At 38.1% G+C, this 25,990-nt stretch overlaps 1 protein-coding gene across 13 annotated transcripts in view; it reads right to left on the reverse strand.

The window, feature by feature from the left end:
• The window catches only part of LOC131038301 (DNA (cytosine-5)-methyltransferase DRM2), a 149,780-nt gene that overhangs the window by 79,699 nt on the left and 44,091 nt on the right, over positions 1 to 25,990 (reverse strand). For 3 of the 13 annotated variants that reach the window (XM_057970654.1, XM_057970652.2, XM_057970653.1), the window contains exons 3-12: positions 25,514 to 25,682; positions 12,215 to 12,311; positions 12,052 to 12,098; positions 11,747 to 11,843; positions 11,575 to 11,621; positions 10,935 to 11,031; positions 10,619 to 10,665; positions 10,264 to 10,384; positions 10,086 to 10,132; positions 9,872 to 10,000 (exon numbers count right to left, since the gene is read on the reverse strand). In XM_057970654.1, the coding sequence (XP_057826637.1) occupies positions 9,872 to 10,000; positions 10,086 to 10,132; positions 10,264 to 10,384; positions 10,619 to 10,665; positions 10,935 to 11,031; positions 11,575 to 11,621; positions 11,747 to 11,843; positions 12,052 to 12,098; positions 12,215 to 12,311; positions 25,514 to 25,682 (898 nt within the window). The remainder of the gene's footprint in view (positions 1 to 9,871; positions 10,001 to 10,085; positions 10,133 to 10,263; positions 10,385 to 10,618; positions 10,666 to 10,934; positions 11,032 to 11,574; positions 11,622 to 11,746; positions 11,844 to 12,051; positions 12,099 to 12,214; positions 12,312 to 25,513; positions 25,683 to 25,990) is intronic. The other 10 variants (XM_057970647.2, XM_057970661.2, XM_057970657.2 and 7 more) reach the window with 7 other exon arrangements.

The following is a 25,990-nucleotide window of genomic DNA, read 5'->3' on the forward strand; positions in this document are numbered from 1 at the left end:
TAGCATAGAGATATAGAGAGCAAAGAAAATGAGTTTTTAACCCTTGAATTGTAGAATATAGATTTTCTCATTTATGTTTATATCGCTGATTGCAGTGCATTGCACAATGCATACTACATGGTACATAAATAATAACTAGATGCCAATAGTTTTCAAATTTCAATTAGAATTTACTTTGTACAAGCCAACCTACTAAGTACAAGATTCCAGAAAATCAGACATAGCCGATGATTCTTGCTGCCATTGAAAGAGATGCACTAAAGAGTTGCAAGTCCTAATGATGAAGCTACTAGGTCAAAGCCTTTCCTAAATTGTTCAACCACGTCACTATCATAGTTGCACTCAACAAACAGATCATAATCATCACCATCATCAAGGACATCATCATTTGTATTCCACTCAAAATCTGGATCAATTTCTTCAAGATCAATTGGTTGGTCCTCCTTGATGATACCTAATTTTTTCCATATGTTGTACCCATCTGAAACTCAATGATTGTACCACTTGATGTCCATTATGTTATCAATTCATTATCATTTCTGTGTCAAGTCTGAATCAATAAATATGTTTTCCAGACAAGGTGTAAAGGGTGTAGTGTCATAGTCCAACATTTCAAACTAATGAGCTTGCAGAATGCTCATGGTTGCATTATTCTAATAAGTTCAAAACAAAAGCTAATGAGACTTGGATGCAGCGAATGGATAGATTAGCAAATGATTACAAGAAATCTTTCAGGCATACTTTTGTCATAGTGCCATCACTTAAAAGACTTTTTCAGCATATTATGAAGGTGACACCATTTCATCCTAACAATGGCATGGAAAAACTCTGGCCGAGGTTGGAAGCTTCACAAGGTCAGGCAACTGAAGAAAAAGCACTTCCATTAATTTCCATAAAAAAATTGCTGGAGCTATGAATCATCTTTTCTATGGGCACTACGAATACCTTACTGAATGGACTATCTGATTAAATTTTTCCAATTATTAAGGAATAGAAAACAAATTTCATTCTAGTTTATGCCTAGTTTAGTATATATGTCATTCACATATTATCATGGAATGATCAATTCACTGCGTACAAGGGTCGATTGGAACCACTGTCAAACACATTTCAGTTGCAGACCTAAAAAGGTTCATAGCTAATTTTAATAATTAACATGTTTGGGACTCAATCATCCATGTATTAAAGAAAGGAAAATTATCCTAGATTGTGCCAACTTCAGCTTATATCATTATATTATGTGCAGGTATAATTGTCAACTGGCAAATCTGAAATCTGCTAACTAAAAATGGTAGATTTGACCCAATATCTAACACTTAGAACTGTCATACAATCGAAAAGGTTCATAAAAGTTCCATAGGCCTTAGAAGGTTATATTCTTTAGAGAGAAGTTAAGCACAGCTCTACAGCACCTGTGTTTTCAGCCAAAAGCAACATTGGTACTTCTCTTGAATTAGGCCTAAGTCAGCAAATTGACATTGATAACTAATCAGTAATCAGTAAAGTTACTCCGTTTACCATTCATATCAGCTTTGCACCAAATAAACAATTCCATTGCATCACAATTACAGAAATTTGTGTCCCATTTAGCTTTTTGCAATATCAGATTCTATATATAGGTTTTTCCCTGGAGTTTTCGCATGAGATTCAATTATGATTTGTCAACCCATGTTTTCAGATTCAATTATGGAACATCATCAATGTCCTGGACGTTTCAGAATAATTCTGTGTTGACAATCTTAGAAAACATTTCCATGGTCAAGTGTAGTACCCATGATGCTCTAGGATATGGCACGAGTTCACACACATACATATTCAGGAAAGATCTCTCTTCTATCTACCGTTCATTCCCTAATTTCCAGTAAATATCATAGTTCAGTTTCTTTGTAGTTATAGAAATCTGAATATTATTATCTTCTTGCGATTTCACGTTACAGACGTAGGGTTTACCCTAGAACTTTTAAAGCAGCTTAAATTTTAGTATCTTTTCCCAAGCATTTTTAGATTTCAGGTCTTACAGAATTTCTGGTTTTCCAGCAACTTTAGTCAGAACTTTATGGCAGATCCAGTTTCAGCTTCCTTTAGGTGGTTTGCAGCAGCTACAGAAAAAAATTTGCTAAGCCCTAAAATTATGTTTTAAGGCTGATAAAATAAGCACAGTAGTCCTTGCCTTTCCCTGATATTTCTCAAACCATGTTACATGAACACTGAGAAGTAGAATTAAATAGAACTCTTGGTTATCTTATTTTTCATAAAAGGTATAAGTTCAATCTGAGTGTTGTCTGAGGGCACTAGATATAGGCATAAACCAAGAAGGTATACTCCGTGCAAAAAAACCAACACTCTCCCCTGAATTTGCATTCTGGACCTTCAAGTTGTCTTTAAACTGCAAGACAGTGTCAAGGGTTTCACAGCATTTCATGTCCATTTCGCTGATATCAAATTTCTTCATTTCATGAGCTATTTAGGCGCAGTAAACAAGTTCCCAAAAGAAGGATTTGATATTTGTAACAGCCCCCAAAATATCTATAGTCAATTCCCAGGTTGAACTTACCATTTTTTTTAAATTCAACAAGCAATAAATTATCTGTGACAATCTCTCTCCTGAATTTGCATTATAGACCTTCTGATTAATGAAGTGGTTATTGGAACTGGGATCTAATGCTAAGATTTTCTTTTGCTGTTAAACTGTTTCATTTGCATCTTTCTCCATTTCATGATGTTTGGGCAAAGCAAATTAGTTATAAACAAGAGGACTTAATCATCTGTAGAGTCGCCAATAATGAACGAGGATTACTAAACTCTTTGTGATGACCATTGCAGTGGCTCTTGGCGTCATTAACTTGCTTAAATTCTACCATGAAGTCTTACTCTAAACAAATATGCAAGTATATAAAGCATACTGTCAAGTTCTTCATTTTGAGTTTCATACTATTGTTGTCACAAGAGCTTGCACCCTTTCTGAGCTATCAACTCAGCAACCTCGTCAAACATGGAAACAACCCCGAAGTGTGGGACCTTTGCGCAAGGGGGTTGAGTCTCCGGAGAAAACCTGCTTCCACTCAATCCAGGTGCAGGTGTTGAACCAACTCAACACTTCAAAACTTACTCCTAAGCCTATCCTAACAGCTTGCAGAGGAAAAAGGAAGAGAGAAATGCTTAAAATGAAAGGAGGTGATGCACCAAGACAAGAGATGTTTCTCTCCCCACCCGAAATGGCACAAAGAATAAACTGAAATACCCAAGGGATGCACAAACTTCAGTTGCATGAGTGACCCCAATGCATGTATGGAGGTTAGAAATTGCTAAATGTCAAAGGGGAGAAGATTTCCCACAAGTCACACTCAAAAATAAATTAACACAGCATATATGAGAGAAGAGCCGCAAAACATACACCTATGATGAAGGTAAGGAAACATACACAGCATGCATAAGTTGAAGGAAGGCAAGAATGATAATTTCAATTCATTCGAAGGCCAATGGCCAAACTTACAGTTATAAAAATGAAAGATAAATACAAGAGAAGTGAAAGAGCATAGAATAGCTAAAGCCAGAAGGGGGAGAACCCTTTACAATGAGGCTTAACAGCCTTTATATAGAAAACTGGTCGCAGAGAAGAGACCATTGGTCAAGGAAGAGAAGCCTTGACCCTTGTGTGTGCAGAGAAATGTCAGTCAGGGAATGCAGGGAAGTGCATGCACCTGACATTCTTTACATACAAGCAACCTAGCCATACCCTGAAAATGCAATCCTAAGAAGAAAGGCACTTCAAGAAGGTGGATTGACTGACATTCCGAAGTCAGAGCATGCAGGCATGACATAAGTAACCACAATAAGCATGGCCCTGTACCTCTCTTGATGGAAATCCTGCAAACTCATTAAATGCACCCCTGCAGCTCCACAAAAGAAGGCACACAAGTCACAAGAGTCGTCGGAGCATTTAAAGATTTGAGTGTTGATCATGCCATCCAGAAGTGTTGCAAGCCGAAAGGAAGTCGAAGGACTTCGGAAACTCGGGTTCCCGAAGTGGGGAAGACTAAGGAAGGACCTCAGAACCTTGGGGTTCCGAAGTTCCAAAGAAGGGGAAGGAAACAAGGAAAGGAACTACGGAATCTCGGGGTTTCGGAGATCCGGGAAAGGGAAGAAGACAAGTTAAGGAAAAGAGGAGACCTAACAAAGAAACTTTGGAACCTTGGGGTTCCAAAATTCCGGGAAAAGAAAAGGGCAAGGGAAGGAACTTCGGAACCTCGATGTTCCGGAGTTCCGAGGAAGAGGGAAAAGGCAGCAAGGAAGGAACTCCGGAATCTCATGGTTCCAGAGTTCCGAGAAGAGAGAAATGGCTAAGGAAGGAACTTCAGAACCTCGGGGTTCCAGAGTTCCGAAGAAGGCAAGGGAAAGGAACTTCGGAACCTCGGGGATCCAGAGTTCCAGGGAACTGAAGAGAAGGAGGAAGGAAAGGGTGAAACTTCGGAACCTCGGGGTTTCGGTGTTCCGGGAAAGGGAAGAAGAGAAAGCAAAGGGAAAGGAACGAAGTTCCGAGAAAGGGAAGAAGAGAAAGCAAAGGGAAGGAACTTCGAACCTCGGGGTTCCGAAGTTCCGGGGAACAGAAGAGGAGACAAGGAAAGGAAGGAACCTCAGAAAGAAGACTAAGGAAAGGAACTTCCTCGAGACAAGACAACACTTCACACTTCATAAATCCACTACTTTTCTCCTTGATCAACTGGGGCAGCGCCGGTCCATGGATCGGCTCTCAGTGATGGACCAAGGGTGTCATAAAATGACAACATTTTTGGCGACCTCTGCGGGATGCTTGCCTGCTAAGCATGAAGTCCAGAAGCCTTGAGCATCCATTGGGCATTGAATCACAACTGCAAGAAAGAAGAAAACTCTCTCCTCTGTAACCTACAAAGGATCAAGATCAACCATTCTGAAGGGGAACAACCTGTTCTCATGCACTTCTTGGAAAACAAGAACCTAACTAATATTTACATTGTTACAATAAGAGGCAACTGATGCTTTTGCCTCTGTCAAAGTGGAACCTTTTGAAGGAGTTGATCCCCCTCGGACCATTGTTACATTCACCATCTAGCTGCAATGGTTGAAATCTCTTGTATGCATGCATTAGATCACACATACTACTCATGTGGTGAAAGAACACTTCACCATTTACCGTGCCACCATAGGGAAGCCATAGAAAATAGCCACCTGAAACATCTGGGGATGCATGAAGCATACACATAGTAGCAAGGGGGGAGTTTTTTAGGAGTCGGCTAGCATCAAAAGAACTACTCCTTGCAAAAAAGAAGGCATCTCTATTATACAAGGGGACATCATTTTTTTCACAATAGTCGGCCTCCTCTTGGCGTGAGTCGAAACCAAAGGAAAAGGCCTCGAACTCACATGGTGATGAAAAGTATACCATATCTTTGTCTTGGCCTGCACAAGGGGTCTTCAGGCACATCAAATTGGAAACTTTGAAGCTCAAATATACTATCAAGTCGAGCAACCAAAAGACTATCGGCATGACCAACATATTGTTGCTCAACGTCATCAAACTTGGTATGTTGGTCCCAAGTGAAACATTCAAGCTCGGGCACATCATCCCTAATGCCAAAAGAAACATCTTCACCTTGAATGAAGACTTCATATTCAACATCATCACTTTCAGGGACAAAAGAGAACCAACATACATCATAATTACATGTGTTGATACAACTCATCAGCACAAATCTCAGGTTTATGAGACACCTCACAAGAAGATCTAAAATCTTCAGATTGTATCTTTGTTTTTGTTTCCTCCTCCTGGCAACATAATACAACAACCTTAGGTTCATGGCACGATCCATTCGCCATGCAATCTGCAGCAAAACCATTACCCCTTGTGCCCTCCTCAACATCAGCTTGTTGCTCCAGAGCTACCACCAGGGGAGGTGTAGACATATCCTTCTCGTCATGATTAATAAAGAAAGGAAGATTGTCAAATGAGAGGACAGTTTCAATGACCTGTTGTTGCAACTGATTGTTCTCAATATCCTCCTGCAGCATTGTCAATTCCTCCTCCTTTAGAGCATATGAAGACTCACCAATGGTTGATTGAACCCCTTCCTCGTGATGAGGATGGGAACCATCCGTCCTCCATACAATAGGTTTTCCCTTAAAAAGGGAGATAGCATCAGGAAAGGGCCTAGGTGGTGGGGTGTTTTGCAAAAGGCGCTGAGGAGAAGGCTTTTGTCTAACAACAGTTGGAGCTCCCTTGAAACTTGGAATTTTAAAACTAGGGAGGATAGTTGAAGGCTTGGGAGGTCTCCCCTGCCTGAAGCTTGGGATTTCAAACTTACGAACCCTAGGAGCAGAAGCCTCCTCCTATATGAGCCGAAACTCTATGGCTGCTAGTTGCTCAATTTCTTTCTTCATAGCAGAGGCAAGTTGTCCTGCAAGGAACTCCTCATGTTGTCTTTGGGCTCCCATCTGTTGTTGCTGAAGCTGATCCTGATAAGCAAGTTGATCCTACTGCAAATCCCACTCTTTTTGCCTCTTCAACTCCTCCAGCTGCTTGGTGAGATCAAACAACATACATTTGAGTTCTGCAATTTGCGTTTTTTCATCATCTTGGGGCTGGTTGGGCTGCCAAGAAGGTTGAGCAGGGGTGGGTGGGTGGCAAGCATTACGAAAGTACCCTCCTGCTCCTGAAGTGAAGTTATTTGGGTTGAAACTAGGAGCAGTCCTAGTTCGGTCCTGTTGGTAAGGAGGGGAAAATGGTTGGCATTCTCATAGAATGGGGGTGAATAGAAGTTACACCCATGATATGAACTCATATTAAAGCATTTTAAAGAGATAGTGCTTGTTTAACAAAATGCTTAAAGAGAGCAGACGAACCCTCTCAACAAGAGACTGATAACATACCACAGATCCACCAAATGATTGCAGAGTCGCCAGGTGCTTGAAAGATGTTGCCTCCAAAGGCTTGACAAACTGAAGAGCACACCGAATCTTCAGTTGGCTTGGGCTTAGGACTGCATGACTTCGGAACCTCGGGGTTCCGGAGTTGAGGACTTAGGCACCTAGGAACCTGGGGGTTCCGAGGTTCTGGACTTGGAAACTTCGGAACCTGGGGGTTCCGGAGTTCTGGAGTTGATCACTTGGTAACCTGGGCGTTCCGGGGTTCCAGAGTTAGTAACTTCGCATGAACAAGAACTGGACTGGTTGAGCAGAGTCGCCAAGAGCTTGAAAGATGACTGCCTCTAAAGGCTAAGACAATAAGAACAGCACTGAATCATTAGCATATACATCGAAATTTTGTCCCACCGAGCGTGCCAAAAACTGTTGTCACAAAAGATTGCACCCTTGCTGAGCTATCAACTCAACAACCTCGTGAAACATGGAAACAACCCCGAAGTGTGGGACCTTGCGCAAGGGGGTTGAGTCTTCGGAGAAGTTCGACTTCCTTCTCAATCCAGGTGTAGGTGTTGAACCAACTCAACACTTCAAAACTTACTCCTAAGCCTATCCTAATAGCTTGCAGAGGAAAAAGGAAGAGAGAAATGCTTAAAATAAAAGGAGGTGATGCACCAAGATAAGAGATGTTTCTCTTCCCACCTGAAATGGCACAAAGAATCAACTGAAATACCCAAGGGATGCACAAACTTCAGTTGCATGAGTGACCCCAATGCATGTATGGAGGTTAGAAATAAATCAACACGGCATATATGAGAGAAGAGCCACAAAACATACACCTATGATGAAGGTAAGGAAAAATAGACAGCGTGCATAAGTTGAAGAAAGGCAAGAATGGTAATTTCAATTCATTCAAAGGCCAATGTCCAAACTTATAGTTATAAAAATGCAAGACAAATACAAGAGAAGTGAAAGAGCATCGAATAGCTCAAGCCAGCAGGGAGAGAACCCTTTACAATGAGGCTTAACAACCTTTACATAGAAAACAGGTCACAGAGGAGAGACCATTGGTCAAGGAAGAGAAGCCTTGACCCTTGTGTGTGCAAGGAAATATCAGTCATGGAATGCAGGGAAGTGCATGCACCTGACATTCTTTACATACAAGCAACCTAGCCATACCCTGAAAATGCAATCCTAAGAAGAAAGGCACTTCAAGAAGGTGGATTGACTGACATTCCAAAGTCAAAGTATGCAGGCATGACATAAGTAACCACAATAAGCATGGCCTTGTACCTCTCTTGATGGAAATCCTGCAAACTCATTAAATGCACACCTGTAGCTCCACAAAAGAAGGCGCACAAGTCACAAGAGTCGTCAGAGCATTTAAAGCTTTGAGTGTTGATCATGCCATCCAGAAGTGTAGCAAGCTGGAAGGAAGTCGGAGGACTTCGGAAACTTGGGTTCCCGAAGTGGAGAAGACTAAGGAAGCACCTCGAAACCTCGGGGTTCCGGAGTTTCGGAGAAGGGGAAGGAAACAAGGAAAGGAACTATGGAACCTTGGGGTTCCGTAGTTCCAGGAAAGGGAAGAAGACAAGGAAAAGAGGACAACTAACAAAGGAACTTCAGAACCTCAGTGTTCCGGAGTTCCGGGGAAGAGGGAAAAGGCAGCAAGGAAGGAACTTCGGAACCTCAGGGTTCCAGAGTTCCGAGAAGAGAGAAATGGCTAAGGAAGGAACTTCGGAACCTCGGGGTTCCAAAGTTCTGGGAAGAGAGAAATGTCTAAGGAAGGAACTTTGGAACCTCGGGGTTCTAGAGTTCCGAAGAAGGCAAGGGAAAGGAACTTTGGAACCTCGGGGTTTCTGAGTTCCGGGGAACTGAAGAGAAGGAGGAAGGAAAGGGACGAACTTCGGAACATCGGGGTTCTGGAGTTCCAAGAAAGGGAAGAAGAGAAAGCAAAGGGAAAGAAACTTCGGAACCTCGGGGTTCCGAAGTTCCGGGGAACTGAAGAGGAAGAAGGAAAGCGAGGAACTTTGGAACCTCGGGGTTCCGAAGTTCAGGGAAAGGGAAGAAGAGAAAGAAAAGAGAAGGAACTTCGGAACCTTGGGGTTTCGGAGTTCCGACGAACAGAAGAGGAGACAAGGAAAGGAAGGAACCTCGGAAAGAAGACTAAGTAAAGGAACTTCCTTCAGACAAGACAACACTTCACACTTCATAAATCCACTACTTTTCTCCTTGATCAACTGGGGCAGCAGCGCCGGTCAATGGATCGTATCTTTGATCGGTTCTCAGTGATGGACCAGGAGTGTCATAAAATGACAACAACTATCAGCATCAAAATTGAACCACATTAATGGCTTAGTTTATGGGTAGCCGCAGGACTTGTCATAAACCAACGTTATCGAAACCTCCACACATCAGCATTGCACATTCCTCATATCATGGCTTAAATATTTAGTACAATAATATGCTAATGATCAAACAGCAAATTTCCTTTATAATGAGGCCAACACAACTGATAAAATGATCCCTCACCATCCTTTGCTTTGAAGGAGGATTCTAGAAAATATTTAACTAAATGTAAAATAATATTACTATTCTATGAATCTCCAATTTATTTGGACTTCACGTTTATTGTTTTTCATGCTCTCATATGTAGGAACCATGTTACTTCATTGATACCAGTGCTAGGCATGCTTTACTTCCACCAACCATGCACTTGTACGCAAATACCAAAAAAAATAATCATAAATCAAGGGTTTCACATATTTATAATTAGAATTCATTTACACGGATTAATTTCTTAATCAGCTGGCTATAAGATTTTAATATTTATATTATTCATTTTATATTTGTAATATTCTACTTATCTTTATGAGTCAACCATTCCACAACCATGACAAGCTTGTCATGTACATGATGAACAATCAATAGCCAAAGAAAAGTAAATTGAACAAAAACTAAAAATTACAAGCAATACCTCATTAAATTGTCCGATATCTTCATCATCTGTATCTGTAACCTCACTCACTGAACTCTCTGATTGAGTGAGGAAATCCTCGTTGTGTGAACTTGATTTCTTCAATAACTCTTTCTTCAACATCAGCTGCTGATGTAAACCAGGAAATAGATCTTATTTATATTTTGGAAGTAGTTGGGAAAGGCATGAAAAGAATAAGCAGTGAATGAACTACCTCATAGGTCAAGATGGACTCAAAAATTTCAGCCTCATCCTCAATTCCTAAACCAACAAATCAGCAGGCAGTTAGTGAACATATCAAAGAATAGAATAAAGTATTTTGCCATTATAAATCAATATCAGATGTCATTATTCACACAAACATGCTTAAGGTGTATCTGTAAATTCCATACCACGTTCTTCAATAGCTTTATCAACAATATCAGAAGAAAACCCCATCAACATAAAATGCTTCCTGATTGAGGATGAAGATGACTCGCATGAGCTTCCCTGTGAATCAAACGACATACAACACTGCCACTCTTGTTAAGATTTCCACATTCTTTAAGGATTTTCAAAATAAACTAAGATAAAACTATTCAATCACCACAGACCAAAACTTTGGGGCCGACCCACATATCCAGCTTAATAGCCCACATGGTTTTGTCGCAATTTAAGAGAATTTGAATTTGCCAATTTGATAAGTCGAGAATTTATTTCTTTTGAAATAAACATGGTAAAAGATGGAATGAAATGTAAATGGACTACCTTATAATTTGTGAGGAAGTCAAGTATAAGTGCCTCGTCCTCTGTCCCTGAAACAGAAAAATAAAAAGGAATCTCAGGAAAAATCAAAGATAGAAATACAAAAATTCACCATTTATAAGTCACAGAAAAATATAACTACTCGAACAAAATATACTCAAGGCAAGCTCACACCACATTCTTTCAGCGCTTTGTCTACTAAACACATGCTCACAGAAAACATATCACAGAATAGAATAAAGTATTTTGCCATTATAATTCAAAATCAGATGTCATTATTCACACAAACATACTTAAGGTGTATCCATAGATTCCATACCACGTTCTTCAATAGCTTTATCAACAATATCAGAAGAAAACCCCATCGACATAAAATGCTTCCTGGTTGAGGATGAAGATGACTCACATGAGCTTCCCTGTAAATCAAAGGACATACAACACAGCCACTCTTATTAAAAATTCCACATTCTTTAACAATTTTCAAAATAAACTAAGATAAAACTATCCAAACACCACAGACCAAAACTTTGGGGCTGACCCACATCTCCAGTTTAGTAGCCGACATGTTTTTGTCGCAATTTAAGAGAAATTGAATGAGAAAAGTAAATTTGCTGATTTGATAAGTCGAGAATTTATTATTAAAATAATATTAATATCTATTTTATAATGGTCATCTTAGTTGTCGACTTATTTAGCTTGTTTTGGTGCGTTAAGTGAAACTATTGCTTCTTTATTATAGACGCATAGTTAGCTTTTTATTATTTAGCTTTTTAAGCTTTTTAGCTTTTTAGTTTTCACTTAAACAACTTGTTCTTAATTTAGAACGCCGTCTTGTAATCCCTATATATACGGTTATATATCGTTGAATAGATTAACCGATTATTTTGAGCAATCAGTTTTTCATTTATTTCTTATGGAACACACATGGTAAAAGACGGAATGAAATGTAAATGGACTACCTTAAAATTTGTGAGGAATTCAAGTATAAGTGCCTCGTCCTCTGTCCCTGGAACAGAAAAAAAAAAAAGGAATCTCAGAAAAAGTCAAAGATAGAAATATAAAAATTCACCATTTATAAGTCAGAGAAAAATATAACAACTCAAACAAAATATACTTAAGGCATGCTCATACCACATTCTTCCAGTGCTTTGTCTACTGTAGTTGAAGAGAAACCCATGCTCACAAAGTGCCTTTTAATTAAGCACCAATCTGAATCGGATGAGCATTCCTGTAAATTAAAATGATGTTTATGACAAACTACATTAACTAGAAAACATTTTTTTGTTTCTTCAACTGTCTGGACAGAAAGAAAAAAATTCAAACCTTTCAAACAACTCCCCAAAATCTCAAGGGTGTGACATTACCAATCTCAAGGAGCACATAATCTAATAGCGTTTCAATGAAATGAGGAAAGCAAAGAGTAAAAAGTCACTAACTTGATTATTCCTTATGTATTCCAATATTGCATTTTCATTCGCTGAGCCTAGAATCATAGAAGTGGAGCATAATATGAGAGCTTACACAATGAACTTCAATATAACCTCAAAGGAAATTAGGGCTTAAACATTAATCCAAAGGAATATGCCAAAAAAGCAGTACCAACTTCTTGAATTGCCTCGTCCACTATTAAAGCATTGTATCCCATACCAATAAAGTGACTTCTGGTTGGTAACCAAGAAGAATTTGAAGAGCTTGCCTGAAAAAAAACATAAAAGTATTTTTAAAGAAAAATTTTGAATCTTTAATGTCAATTTTCATCCTCTAGTTTTCTTAAGAGCATAATAGTTTATATTTTTTGCATGACCTGTGCATTCTATAAAAACTTTAAAATTATCAGAAGACTAAATACAGACTACATAAGAGTTTTCTGCATTATGTATTTTCCATCAATGTTGCAATCTCAAGCAAACCTATTTTGGTCCTTGAAGTCACATTCTTCTTGTATTTTGTTTAATTCAAATTCTGTAGAAACACCATCAATAATATTTACCTTTCTATTTGATCAGATGAAAGCGTCCCTTTAATTCCAAAAATTTGACCAACAACCCAATGTTCATTTTAAGTACATTTGAAAATCAGCTGCCCTCTTCGAGTTAGTATCTTGTTAAAAAATAATAAGATTGGTATCCCCTTCCCTGCATGACTTTCTTAATGCATGAAATTAATGCCTTGTATACACATAGAATCAAAGAATAAGAAGCTAAAAAAAGTTGAGAGAATGAACCATGTAGCACATCAAAACCATTCAACCATAACATTATTTGTTTCATATTATGTCATTCTGTTATTAAATTTTCTGCTCCAAAATTTGAATTAGCCACCCACTTCTCAACAAGTTATAAAATAGATATTTTTATATGGTGATACATTCAATTCTATGGCACAAGCATTGTTTTCTTTTTGGCAACCTACAACAGCATGTAGATTGTAAAATCTGAATCATCCCTCCATAGAAAGCATGTTTATACAGTTGCATGGAGTCAAATTTTGTTAGTTCTCTGATTGAGAGAATTTCCTTTTTCTATTAATTCTTCTTAGAAACAATATAATTTCTAAAGTACAGGAGCTTAGCACAGAATTTACTGCAGTTAGCATAATTAGAACTAGTTCTACTTTGTTAGTACTTGTGCGATCAACTTATTTTGTTAGTTCATTGTTGGCTTTGCGTAGTATGTTTATAAACAGTTATAAGTAGTTGCTAACAGCCATGATCTAACTTACAACCATTGGGCCCTCTAAATACAATTTCCCTCGTCAGGTAAGGGGTCTGATCCATGCACGATCCTCCACAATCTACATTCATTGTAATCAAGCACTACACCTTAATCATCTACCGTGTTATTTCTGTACCATCAATCAGGGATGAATTGTTTATTATCTCTAAATTATTGGTAATGTAGCAAGTAGTAAAAATTTGGCATCATTGCCTACACAAAATCAAGTGAGGCTTAGCGAGAATCAAAGTCAGTCATAACTATTGACAGCAACACATTAAAAGGAGGAATACGACTAAATGGGCCAGCTGATACAAGAATATTCTGACACACAAAAACAAAGAGAAGATCAACTTACCCAAGACCTCAAGTACTTGTGGGAACTTTCAGTTCAAGAGAACATCAAAAAAGAATCAAGCAGACACCAAGTACCCATAGATTACATCCAGTTTAATTTGACTGTGACCAAAGAGTTTGATAGATTGTTGGATAATTTACCTAGAATCCTAGCAAGGCACTACATAATTTTACAAAATATCTATGTCAACCAAGACCACAAAACACCAAACAAATAATAGAGCAGTGCAAAAAAAGGTGTCATCATGAGGAAGAAGAGCAAAGTAAAGATCAACATCAACCCCATGAAACTAATGTAATTAAGCCATAACAAACACGAGATAACCACAATCTGGTCAAGGGATGGACCATGAAATCAAGCAAGATCTTATACTAGTGAAACAGCAAGAACAAAGGAACTATAGGAGATAGTAGAGAAAAATCCATCAAAGCAATTTTGGGGGTGATGTTAGAGTTGGAACCAAAGTCTAATGCAAAGGATAAGAAAAAGTCAAAACTACAATTGCAAATGAAGAAACCTAAACATGCAACCAACTTCAAAGAAATGTCCAACACTAATAGAAGAAGAGTGGGTTCAGGTTGTGAGGAAACTTGCCCTTCAATTGATACCACTATGAAACTCCATTTTCAAGCCTCTCTTTGTCAAGTTGTTGTCCTCTCAATCAATTTGCTAAGATTCCATTATCCTTGGTTCTTTCAACTAATGATTTTGCAAGGAAAAATATGATCACAACAAAACAACAAGAAGTTGAATTGGGCATTTTGTCTTTTTGTTTTTATGGGAACACCACATTCACACTGGATGTCATTTTCTAGTTCAGAATCAAGATGCAACTAAGCTTGGGCTAGGATAGCAGTCTTAATAAAGTAATAGCTAACCACTAGAGTTTGTTCAACAATGCTACACATCCCACTAGGTGGATATTTTATATCAGGATGCAATTGAAAAGGAGGATTTTCATGTTTCACATGTCATTCTTATGTTGATTGGTAACGAACAAAGGTTTTTAGTGCATCTTAATTCCCCACTTGAGTGCAAAAAAAGTTCTTCCTCATTCATCATCATCTAGCAACATCCTTTTAGTCTCCCAAAGCTTGAAACAATGAGTGTTATGGGAGTCCAACTATTATATCAATCACCAATCACCCCCACCACTACTACAGATGGAAATAGAGAAGAGAAGGACAAAGTCATTCAGATATAACGTTTCTTTCAGTCGTGCCCAAGGAAATGTTGTGAGGAAAGTTCCAGTCGAAAAAATCATGAGGAAATTATTCCAAGGAACCTGAAACAAGCATTTGAAGTCTAAGTAAAAGTAGGGAAAGTCAACATTTAGACACCATTTCCTATTGGCAAAGCCAAGGAAAACAAATCTGCGCAAAGTTGGAAAATGTAGCTAATGCAAGACAAATCTCTACCAAGGCCTCTAAAAGTGCCAAATTAATCATACAAATAAGTCTAAAGGTAAAAGAAGGTATGATCAAGTTATGGCACATCTTTTAGCTGACAAAGTCAGTGCAAAATTGAAATGATAATTCGATATTGTTCTAATTAATTAGGGAGAGGATACTCCTTATATAAAAAAATTATAAGGCCATTTTTCCATAACGAAAACAATCAAGAATAGAAACACAAAAGACAGAAAGGAAACTTCCTAAAACTAACTAAAGACGTGTTGTGACCTTTTCACACATCGCCCCATTGCTATCGGGGACCCCCTCTTTTCCTGCTTTCTGCGTTGTTAGGTTAGGGTTTTGGCTGCTTAGTGGGCAATTTTGCGTTTCCCATGCCCGAGTCTCAGAGTTTTGATCATGCCTAGTGTCATTTAGGGTTTTCGAAGTTATAGGATCAAGTTGCTAACATTGATATTTTAATGATCCTAAATTTTGTCTTAAGTGTTGACCTTTTTTAGCGTTAATGTGTTTTTTAACACGCGCATCAATGATTTAAAAGTGCCAAGGTATTCCTAGACCTTTTGGAGTTGTTTTCTCGCTCCTAAGGTATTATTTAAATGATTTCGCACTCTATCCTGACAAATTTCTTAGTGTTTCGCTCAAATTTTTGGAAAATTTGTCTGAGTCTAGTCAAATTTTGAAGTTTCTAAGCAATTTTGAGTGGTTAAAATGTCAAATTCCTAAGGGAAATCCATATTCCAAGGGTTAGAAGGTCAAATTCCATGCTAGAGGTGCTTTTCCCCTCATATTCCAGACTACCCACCCTTTTCCCCCACTCAAAATCCACACTACACATGGGTTTCCCTTGAAATCCATACTGGCTATGATTTTCCACCACTGTTTATCCATACTTGGATCGATTTTCCCCTGGAAGTGCTAAAATTTGGCTAAGTGTTAGGATTTTTCCAGACTGCCATCAATTTTCCACCAGGAGTGCAGACTGGAGTGCGGACAACGTTGAGGATGATTCCATGCCTGGGTCGATTTTCCACCAGGCTGTTTTGTGACAAGTTAATGTGGATTTTTGTGCAGACTCTCAGTCCATACCCAAGTCGATTTTCCACTAAGAGCATTTTGATGAGTTTTGAGTCCGGATTTTCATCCAGACTGAGGTCGAATTTCCACCAGGGAGTGTTTTTCTCGAACAAATTGAATTTGGAGTGTGTCCAGATGCCATCAATTTTCCCCTAGCCTGTTTTGTATGCATTTTGATGAATTTTGCATGGATTTTTATCCAAGCTGAGATCGATTTTCCCTTGTGGGGATTATTTTGACATTTTAAGTGATTTTAATGGGATTTTATAATCCCAACTAAAGTCGATTTTCCCCTGGAGGCTCAATTTTGATTTAAAATTGAAATATTTAATAAGTAAGCCCCATTTTCATTGTTTTTAAATGACAATTGATGATTATTTAAAATTTTAAAAACAAAATTAAATAACTTGCAATAAGTATTTAATGTTTTTACCCTTCTAGAAGCAAGTTAGTTTTGCCAAACAAGTATATAAGCAAGTGTTTTATCCCACATTGCTTGTGTGGTGAAAGTGAGAGGCAAAAGCAAGTAGAAGAGAGGAATCTCCAGCAAATATTTTATTATTTAAATCTGCCAGGTGTCTCCATGAAAGGCGATTTTTCTCTCTTATTGGCAAATTTTGGCGAAGTGTTGAAGTTAAGTGTTGGATTGACCATTTCTTTTCTCCTCCATTTTTTCCAGCTTGGCAATCTTTTCTATTGCTGCCATTGAAGATCATTTCCAGATTTTTTGATTTTTCCCAAGTTTGGCAATTTTTGGTGGAAATTAGCAATTTTTGGTGTTTGAGACTTTGGCAATTTTGTCTACCATTATTGCTTGCTGTTCCAGACCTCCATTGTTGCAGATTCGAGCTACATTCAAAACATTTTCAGAATTTTCAGAAATGGCGCTATAGCTGGAAAGTTCGACTTTTATTTTGCGAGTGTTGGGAGTTTACTTTGGTGAATTCCATGCATGTTTGATGCCACCTTTGCCTCCCTACTTGCTGTCATTTGCTTCATATCTGAGTTTGCTTCAGATTTAGACCTCCATTGTTGGTTGTACATTCAATTTTCAGACTTAACTTTTATTGCCCAGCCAGCTGCAACTTTAGTGATTTACATTTGGAGAGTACTTGGAGGCATTTTGGAATCATTTTCAGGCCATTAGAAGGCTGTCTTAAGGTCTGCAACTGTATTAATGGCTGCTTGTCCTCAGAAATTTATCTTTTACCAGCCATAACTATGTTTCCAAGATTAATTATTTTCATCATCAAGATTGATTTTTATCAAGTTTGTGCATATTTTTGAAGGATTGCAACATGTTTTTTTGAAGTTAATTTATCAGTTGCAAGTTGTCTTCATATTTGTTGACCTCCATTGTTGACTGCGGGAGGTGTCTTTAGACATACCTTTTGTGAAAACACAACCTTTCACACCTTTCCTTAGTCATCGTTGATCCGGTATACTCCTATGCATTTTAGTTTGCATAATTTATAAGCATAAGGAGGTATTAATGAATTTTATAAAGGGTTTCCATGCCCTAGCGTTGTCACACTTTGAATCTAATTGTCAAAATCTACCAAGAGTATGGATTATTTTCCTGACTTCATGCTCTAATTAGTTAAAATCTTTAGAAAGTCAGGAATTTTATCAAGAGCATTATTTATTTTCTCAAGTCTAACTTCAAGCTTCGTACAGGTACGATGTCGAAGTCCGAATTTAAGGAAAAGAAAGAACTACTGAAGATGCTGGAGACTGGATTTTATCCAGAGCTCAAGATTTCATCCAGATGGAAGGAGATAATAGATACAAACATGTATTTCCTAGACTTGGACCAGATGCGACAGCGGATGTTTGGAGTCGGAAATCAGGTTCCATCCCCAGCATATGCGAACATTATGAAGAGTGGTATTTTTCATTCCGCTGGATTTCCACAGTCCATACAATGCAGTGAGTTTGTCTTGGAGTTTGCACGATGTTATGATCCGCTCACGCGAATGATCAAAACTCCTAAGGGCGTTGTTATTGCCTACCTTGCTGAGGATGCTATTGCTGAGGTGTTCGGAATTCCACACGAAACAGATATGAAGGATGTGACCAAGGATGAATATACAGAAAGATACACGAAGAAGATGGGTGTCTGCAAGAATATGATAAACAAAGAGTGGATGATTGAGCCTAGGTCTCATCATTCCAAGGCTCCCAAGACACTCATGTGCATAGACTTCAAAGAGGAGTATAGCGACTTAATATTCCTATTCAACAGAGTGATGGGGATGTCGCAGGGAGCAATATTCAATGGATGGATGTTCTATTTCATCCAGGATTGTCTTAGAGGAACATTGGTAAATTGGTCTAAGATTATAAGTGACAATCTAGATTTTCAGCTGAGGAATGTAGAGCGGTCCAAGTCATTCGCCATTACTTCTCACCTGGTATACCTGCTTGCACGGTTTGTTTCATACAGAGGATTGATATGCAAACATGAAGTCGGGAATGGGCAAGGACAATTCAGGAGTCATGAATGCTACCCCCAGCTGAGCATGTATAGAATTGAAGACTATAAGAGAGTGAATGATGCATTCACTATGTACATCACACGGATGCTGCAAGGCGGAATCCACTGAAGATTGTCCAAGGAGGCAACAGAGTTAATAGAGAAATATGGATCATGGTATATTCAGTTTCCCAATTTTACGTACCTTAGGATTCATGGGTTTCAATCTGAACCCTACAGACTTCCTAGGTATCCGAACCCACAGAATGATCTTGTTGGAAGTGGTGAGACAACTTCTAGAGTTTGATGTCATTCAAAGAGAGAAGCATAGAACAGGCATGGCATTCCCTATTTCAGTTGGAAAGACGTCAGAGGTTTGTCAGTTTGCCATAGCCGCCAGCACTGCGAGTGAGGAGCTTGCATTCTATCAATTTGCTACATATAAGAAAAGAGAAAGATTTGATCTAGATAAGAAAGTTGGAAGGATCGGGGGAGAGAAGTTCATCCACAAAGTAGACATAGAAGATTATTGGGCCAACCTGATGGATGAGCAAGCAGTGAAGAGAAGAATGTGGTCCAGAATGTCAGTGAATTTCATGAGGAAGTGTGGACTTTTCCTCATTCTCGATCAAGTGTTAGATGATAGAGATCATACGCATCCACAGTATGAGAATGAAATGAAGAAATCAATCTTAATGCCAAATTGGTCAGAGTCAGAAGAGATTGACCTGAATATATTGATGAGAGGTCTTGACTTTCTCTCGTGCATGGGTAGATATACAGATGAATAAATTAGTTGATATGGGTGTTCCCTTCACTTATGAAAGGATGAAGCCGGAAGAGACTACTTCTGAGGATGATCAGAGGACTATCAGTGATGTTGGGACTTATGCAGACGAAGAGAGTCAAGCTCCTAAGAGAAGGAAGAACACGCCAGGGGAAATCAAGGCCAGAGGGAAGAAGACTGAAGAGGTGAAGAAGAAACTGAAGACTATTATTCCTCCAACTATCATTCCTTCACCACCTCTCAGTGTCTCATCAATCAAAGTGATCGAAGTAATAGAGCAGAACAAGGAGACTCAGCAATGTTCCAACACAGTGATACTACCAGGGAATATTTAGGAGTTACATGCCACAGCGACATCTGCACCTCCAAATGAGAATGATGGTCAACCAGGATCCCCTACTATCCTTTTGGAAGTTAGTTTGGGAAATGATGTATACGATTGGACCAGGAATAATCCTGATGATGATGATGATGTTGTCTCGGCATTGAGAGGACTTGATCGAGAAATGTGTCTCGATGATGGTATGGAGATGGCCGTTATTCCTGAATGCCTGATGAGAAGTATGGAGAAAAGTAAGCAAATGATAGAGGTACTGCCTATTGACGACATTGATGACTACCTAGCTAGGAGTGCTAAGGAGAAAGAGCCCAAGAAAGCGGAGATTTTGTCACACATAGCTAGAGATGAGACAGGAATGCGGATTGCGCAGATTGTTGTTCCTATTGCAGCGTGACAGTAGACATTGCTAGTCCTATGGATTTCCAGATCACTTCAATTGCCCTTGGTCGTACATCTAGAAAGCAAGAATTTCAGGAGGTTGGTGAAAAGTTCAAGGCAATCGATGCACGGTTAGACAGAGAGATTGCGGAGAAAGAAAGGTACAGAGAAGAGAATATCACACTTAGAGAGTATATTGCAGGGATAAGGCGTGAATATCCCACCCTTATTTTCCCTATTGCAGTTGACCATGGAATGCATTCACACTATGAGGCAGCGAGAGATACACTCTCGGAGGTGGAAAAGTGGATTGAGAGTAAAAGAAAGCAGGCAGATGATTTCCTTACTCAGTTTGTCCATGCATATGATAGGACAACAGGGCTCACATTTAGAATCCAATATTTGGAGGGAGTTTGGGAAGAATTCTGGCCTATTCAAGAGAAGACTATTCCACACCTCCAGGCTTTGAAGAAGATTCCTAATTCCACCTTGGTCAGCGAGAACATTGTGCAAAGTGGAGACAGATACGATTTCCATGGCTGGTATTGTTAATTAGCCGTGAAGAGATCAACTTATGAGAACGCCCAGTCGAGTTCTATGGAGATGGAGGGATTGATTCAGAACATTCAGATGAGGATCCTTGCCTCGATTGAGGAATTATTGGGTGTTGATGTTAGTGATGCTAGTGGTTTACACTTAGCCAAACTAAGAGACAAGATGAAATTTATGTATTTTTGCCAGTTGGACTCTTTGAAGAAGAGTCAGATAGACGACTTGGTCTCTTTGTTGATTCAAGTTCATAGTTCGCAGAAGCTCATGCCAGATTGGGAGAACACTTTGGATGCTTGCTCGGATTCATTGGACGTGATTGATTTATAGCAGGATACCTTGCCTAGCATTTCCATGGAGTTAGATTCAGTATTGGCTAGATTCTTGGAGTATGCTAGGAGAGAGAGAGAGATGCAGGGAGGAATCTTCTAGAAGATTCTCTATTTGATGACTAGGTATCTTTTTATTGGGCCATATGTAGGTGGCGCCATTTTTTATGTAAACCCTAATTAGGGCAATTCTAGGGTTTTGTTGGCGTGATCTTGGCCGTTGATCTTGTATCAATCTGGGCCATCCATTTTGTAAGAGACTCTATATATGCCTCCTTGTCTCTCATTTGTAAGAGAGTTTTTGTAGAATTGTTGGTCTATGCTGCAGCTATTTGAATCATAATCATTGTTCAATTGTTGGTGATTTTGCTCTTCAAGTGTTGTGTTTGCATTCATGGTTCTCAATTCCTCCAAGTTAGATTAGAATTTTAGATTAGAATTTATTTTCATGTATGTTAGATTGAGTGAAAGATTTGTTGAATTTATTTGTGTGGAATCCTTAATCTATACCACTAGCCTCTTGCCGCTAGTAAGTGCGCTTTGTGTGGTCAATTGGAAATTCGAGTAAGCTTAACTTCAACTATTACGCGTCCCTTGGCAAGCATCAACTTGGATGGTGTCAACGTTTGACGGTGAGAGCCTGAAAATCTTTAAGTATACCTTAGACGATTGCACTAAGCTTGTGTCAATACCTGTTTGTGAGACCTCCCCTAGTTTGATTCCACTAGATTTGTTCATCATTTCCTACATTCCTAGGCCTAGAATAGATTTCCTGAACCCTATTCCTTTTGCCCATTTTTTCGTAAGAATTAAAATCCAGAGCCATATTGATAAATCTTAAGTTGTCAGCACACCTACTCTACATCTTCATGATAATCCAGACATTTGCGTAAGTCCCCAAGTGAACATAGCAATTCACATCGACCATTGAGTTACCCACTCGTCAAGACCTGACATGTAGAAACCTTGGAATCATTTTAGTTGATCTCATTCTTAGCATCTGAGGTGATTTTGTTTAAGAGAGGGTAAATTACCTTGGTATTTTATTCTGAAATGTTATGTGCATAAAACACACATCAACAAGACGAAAGACACAAATGGAAGTTTCTAAATACTAACTAGATGACTAAGATGACCATTATATCAATATTACAATATTATTTTAATACCCTCCCTTAATGGTCATTCTACTAACTAGCCTATAGAAGATTTGACATAATTTGCAAGTCATTTGGCCACAAATGCATAGAAGGCTGCCCCTTTCTCCTCAGAATGCTCTACAAAATGAGATTGTTGTTGAGACGCTCCCTAGTTCTACAGAACTTTTGGATATGACCAATTTTACCATAACTACCACAATCCTTCCAACATGATGTTGGGTACCAAAACCATCCCTCCCTTTATCTAGAGACACCGAGACCAGCTTCTCAAAATTCGCAAAAAAACCCATCATGATTTTTTTTGGAAAAAAAACAACACCCTTCATGACTTTTTGATGAAAAAAATCAAAAAACCATCTAGTAGAGAAAGAACCCACGATTTTTGTGTGGAAAAATCACAAAAATAGAGCAAAAAACAAACAGAGAAACCATGAATTTTGAAGAGAAAATCATGCAAAACCCTCCATGATTTTTTGTGGGGAAAAATTAGAAAACGCATCTACAATTTTTGAGGAGAAAATTGTACAAAACCCCCCAATTTGTTCAAAAACTTTACTTGCAACCATCACTAGCAAACAAAAATAAAAACTCTCTAATTTTTGTGTTAAAAAGCAAGCAAAACCCTTCCATGATTTTTTATGGAAAAAATGTAGAAAACCTACGAATTTTTTTATTAAAAGAATTCACCAAAAAAGAACCTAAGCTTTGATACCGTGAAATTATAATTTGATGTTGTTCTAATTTATTAAGAATATTAGAATATTTAATTGTTATTTTTAGTTGTGTGTTTATTAATGGTCATTTACCTATAATTTAGAGAGTTCTTTAGTTGGTTGATATTTTTTTAGAGACTTCGTGATAGAACTAGGAGTAACTAGGAGTTTCTATTTTTAGAGTTAGTTTGACTTTTGTGAACGGTTAGTCCCAATTTGGACAACCACCTTGTAATTGCCTATAAAATGCTTGTTATTCTTTCAATAAAGTATCAAGTTTTTTATTTCATGGTATCTGAGCAGGTGACAAGTCTTTAAAAATTGTTTTGGTGCCTAGCTACCTATTTGTGTGGTTTAATGCACGTTCAACACAAAATAAAATACCTAGAGATATCCTATTCTCTCTTGATCAAAATCTTCTATGTGCTAAATAGCTAAACTATGTAATCACTAAGACGACTCCAAGGTTCCAAATGCGTACGTATAGTCTCAGTTGATTTTGTAATATCCCCACTTTGAAATAGAATTTAATAATAAATGATAATAATATCCCCACTTTGAAATAGAATTTAATAATAAATGATAATAATAAAATTAAAATATAAAATGATATAATAAAATATGATTAATAAAAAATTAATTAAGTTAATGAAAATTCAAAAGACATGAAAGGAAAAGTTGCGACTCCCTCAACAATGATATATAAAAGGGAGAAGAAACCCCATTTGAGAGGGGGGATAATTTGGTGATGAGAAGTGCAGATTTGATTTAAATAATAAGTGCAGATCTGATTATGAAAGGTTATGTCCCTTTCAAATGGTAGAAATAATGAAGAGTTGCACTCTTTCAAAGGGTGCTAATGAAGAAAGGGTATGTCTTGCCAAAGGGCATACATGATGAAGAGGTGTGACCTCTCCCTCAAATTGAGAGATATAAAGGGAAGGAATCAAAAGCATTTAGTGACATCACCATTGATAAGATCATATCAGAATTGTTATCAAGTTACAGGAAGTAACATTTGTGTTCTTTGTGGTATGCCCCCCAATCTGCAGGTGACATCTACAGTGAGAACTCCAACCGCAGGCTACAATCTGCGTACAGGTAAGAGGGGTTAAGAAGTCTTAAGGTATATATGTGTGTGGACGTGTGTGCCACACACACACACATATATTAATGCATTTTTATGAATACATATATCTCTAATGATTACTTATATGAATGTAGAAATAAAGATAGGAATCTATGTAGAATATGTATGTATATTTAGGATCATTAGAAAGATTAAAGAATATGTAAATGAAGACGTAAATTATGGAATGGAAAACAGTAATGAATTATAAAATGTAATATTAATGTGATTATATGATGAAGGTTATAGGGAATAAATTCCCTTAGCCTAATGGAGGGATTATGATAATCCCTGGTAGGCAGTATATACTGAATATCTATATGCATATATATGGCTTGGTTGACTAAGTTCATCCAAGAAGAGACGGATCTGGTCGGTCCCCTCTAAGGACTTGGATGATGGGATGCATCATCCAAGGCAAGGAATTGACATAGGGTCTTCCTTGGATGGCTTGGGTGTAAGAGGTTACACCCAAGACAGGAATTGAATTAACCTTCGATTTCCTGGAGGGCTTGGATGTAAGAAATTACATTCAAGACAGAAGTCGAATTAACCTTCAATTTCCTGGAGGGCTTGGATGTAAGAAATTACATTCAAGACAGGAGTCGAATTTACCTTCGACTTCCTCGAGGGCTTGGAACCAAGATGGGTTCCAAGAAGGCGAACTTCACGGCCGCCTAAGGACATACTTTCGTATGGCAATCGTATCCTTTTTATTAGATAAAAGTTGTGATTATGTTAAGTATTTTAAAGTTAGATTGCAATTTAGATTACTTGTATATATATATATGTGTTTGTTGTATTCTAACAATCTATTTTGCAAGTTAATGATCTCTAACTAGTAGGGACATTACAGATTTGTTGTGATTTACTGGTAATCTCAAGGAGGATTTACATAATTGTTTGAGGAGTTAATCAATCTAAGCATCCTGCTGATTCCCAACACTTGTAGTTTTCTTTTTTTCCTTTTGGAATGATTTTGCAATAAGCTCTTTCCAATCCTACTTCTACCAAGACTTTTTAAAAAAGGAAAAAAAGGTGAGGGTTTAAGAAGATAATTCTAATCCTAAGCTAATCCTAGGAACTCTAGAAACAAAAATTGCAAAAGTAGAAATTAAACCAATTCCTGTTTTGCCAAATTCAACAACTACAAAAGAACGGTGCTATCTTCTATGGAATTCAAAAGATTTTCATATCACTTATATTCACCAACATATTGAACAACGAATGTAGTAATAGAAGTTAATTTTCATTTACTTGTTCAGGCTAACTTTTCAAAATAATTGAAAATCATTCAATTATAGAAACTATGAGCACATCAACTCCACATTAAGCAATTTTATCAATCCTTTATTCAATCTATCAACTTGGAATTTAAATCTATTCTAATGAGAGCCAAGAAACCATGCTAACTTGCAAAAGTGGACAAAGATTCACCAAACTTTAATGAATTATGTCTATTACTTAAGAACTAACTTGCAAGGTTCGCCCCCTGGGCCCCTGGTACAAGGTCGGCCCGGTCCAAGTTCGTGGTCCTGATCCGGTCTGCCTGTGGTTCGGACAGGGTTTGTGATCCATAGGGGTGGTTCCTTCCAGGACAAACCTGGGCAGACCCAGGTCGAACCCAAGCGGACCCGAGGCAAACCTGCGGGTCAAACAACCCAAAGAGTGTTATATTTATGCAAAATATAGATTTTTTTTCAAATCCGCCCAATAAAAAATTTAAACAAAACCCTAAAAGTGAGTTTAAAAACATTAACTTTGCTCATTTCTCCTCATTTGTGTTGCAAACAACAGATTTTTGTTAGTGGGTTCAAGAAAGGGTGAACAAAATTTGACTCCCAAAATCAAATAGGAGTTGGAGACTGATTTTTGAAGCTTCAACAAGTGTTGCAACATCGTTTCCACACATTTGCAACGTCCCATTAGCTGAAAGAGGTAGGCTTTTAAACA

Source organism: Cryptomeria japonica, chromosome 6, assembly GCF_030272615.1.
Source record: "Cryptomeria japonica chromosome 6, Sugi_1.0, whole genome shotgun sequence".
Classification (NCBI taxonomy): Eukaryota; Viridiplantae; Streptophyta; class Pinopsida; order Cupressales; family Cupressaceae; genus Cryptomeria; species Cryptomeria japonica.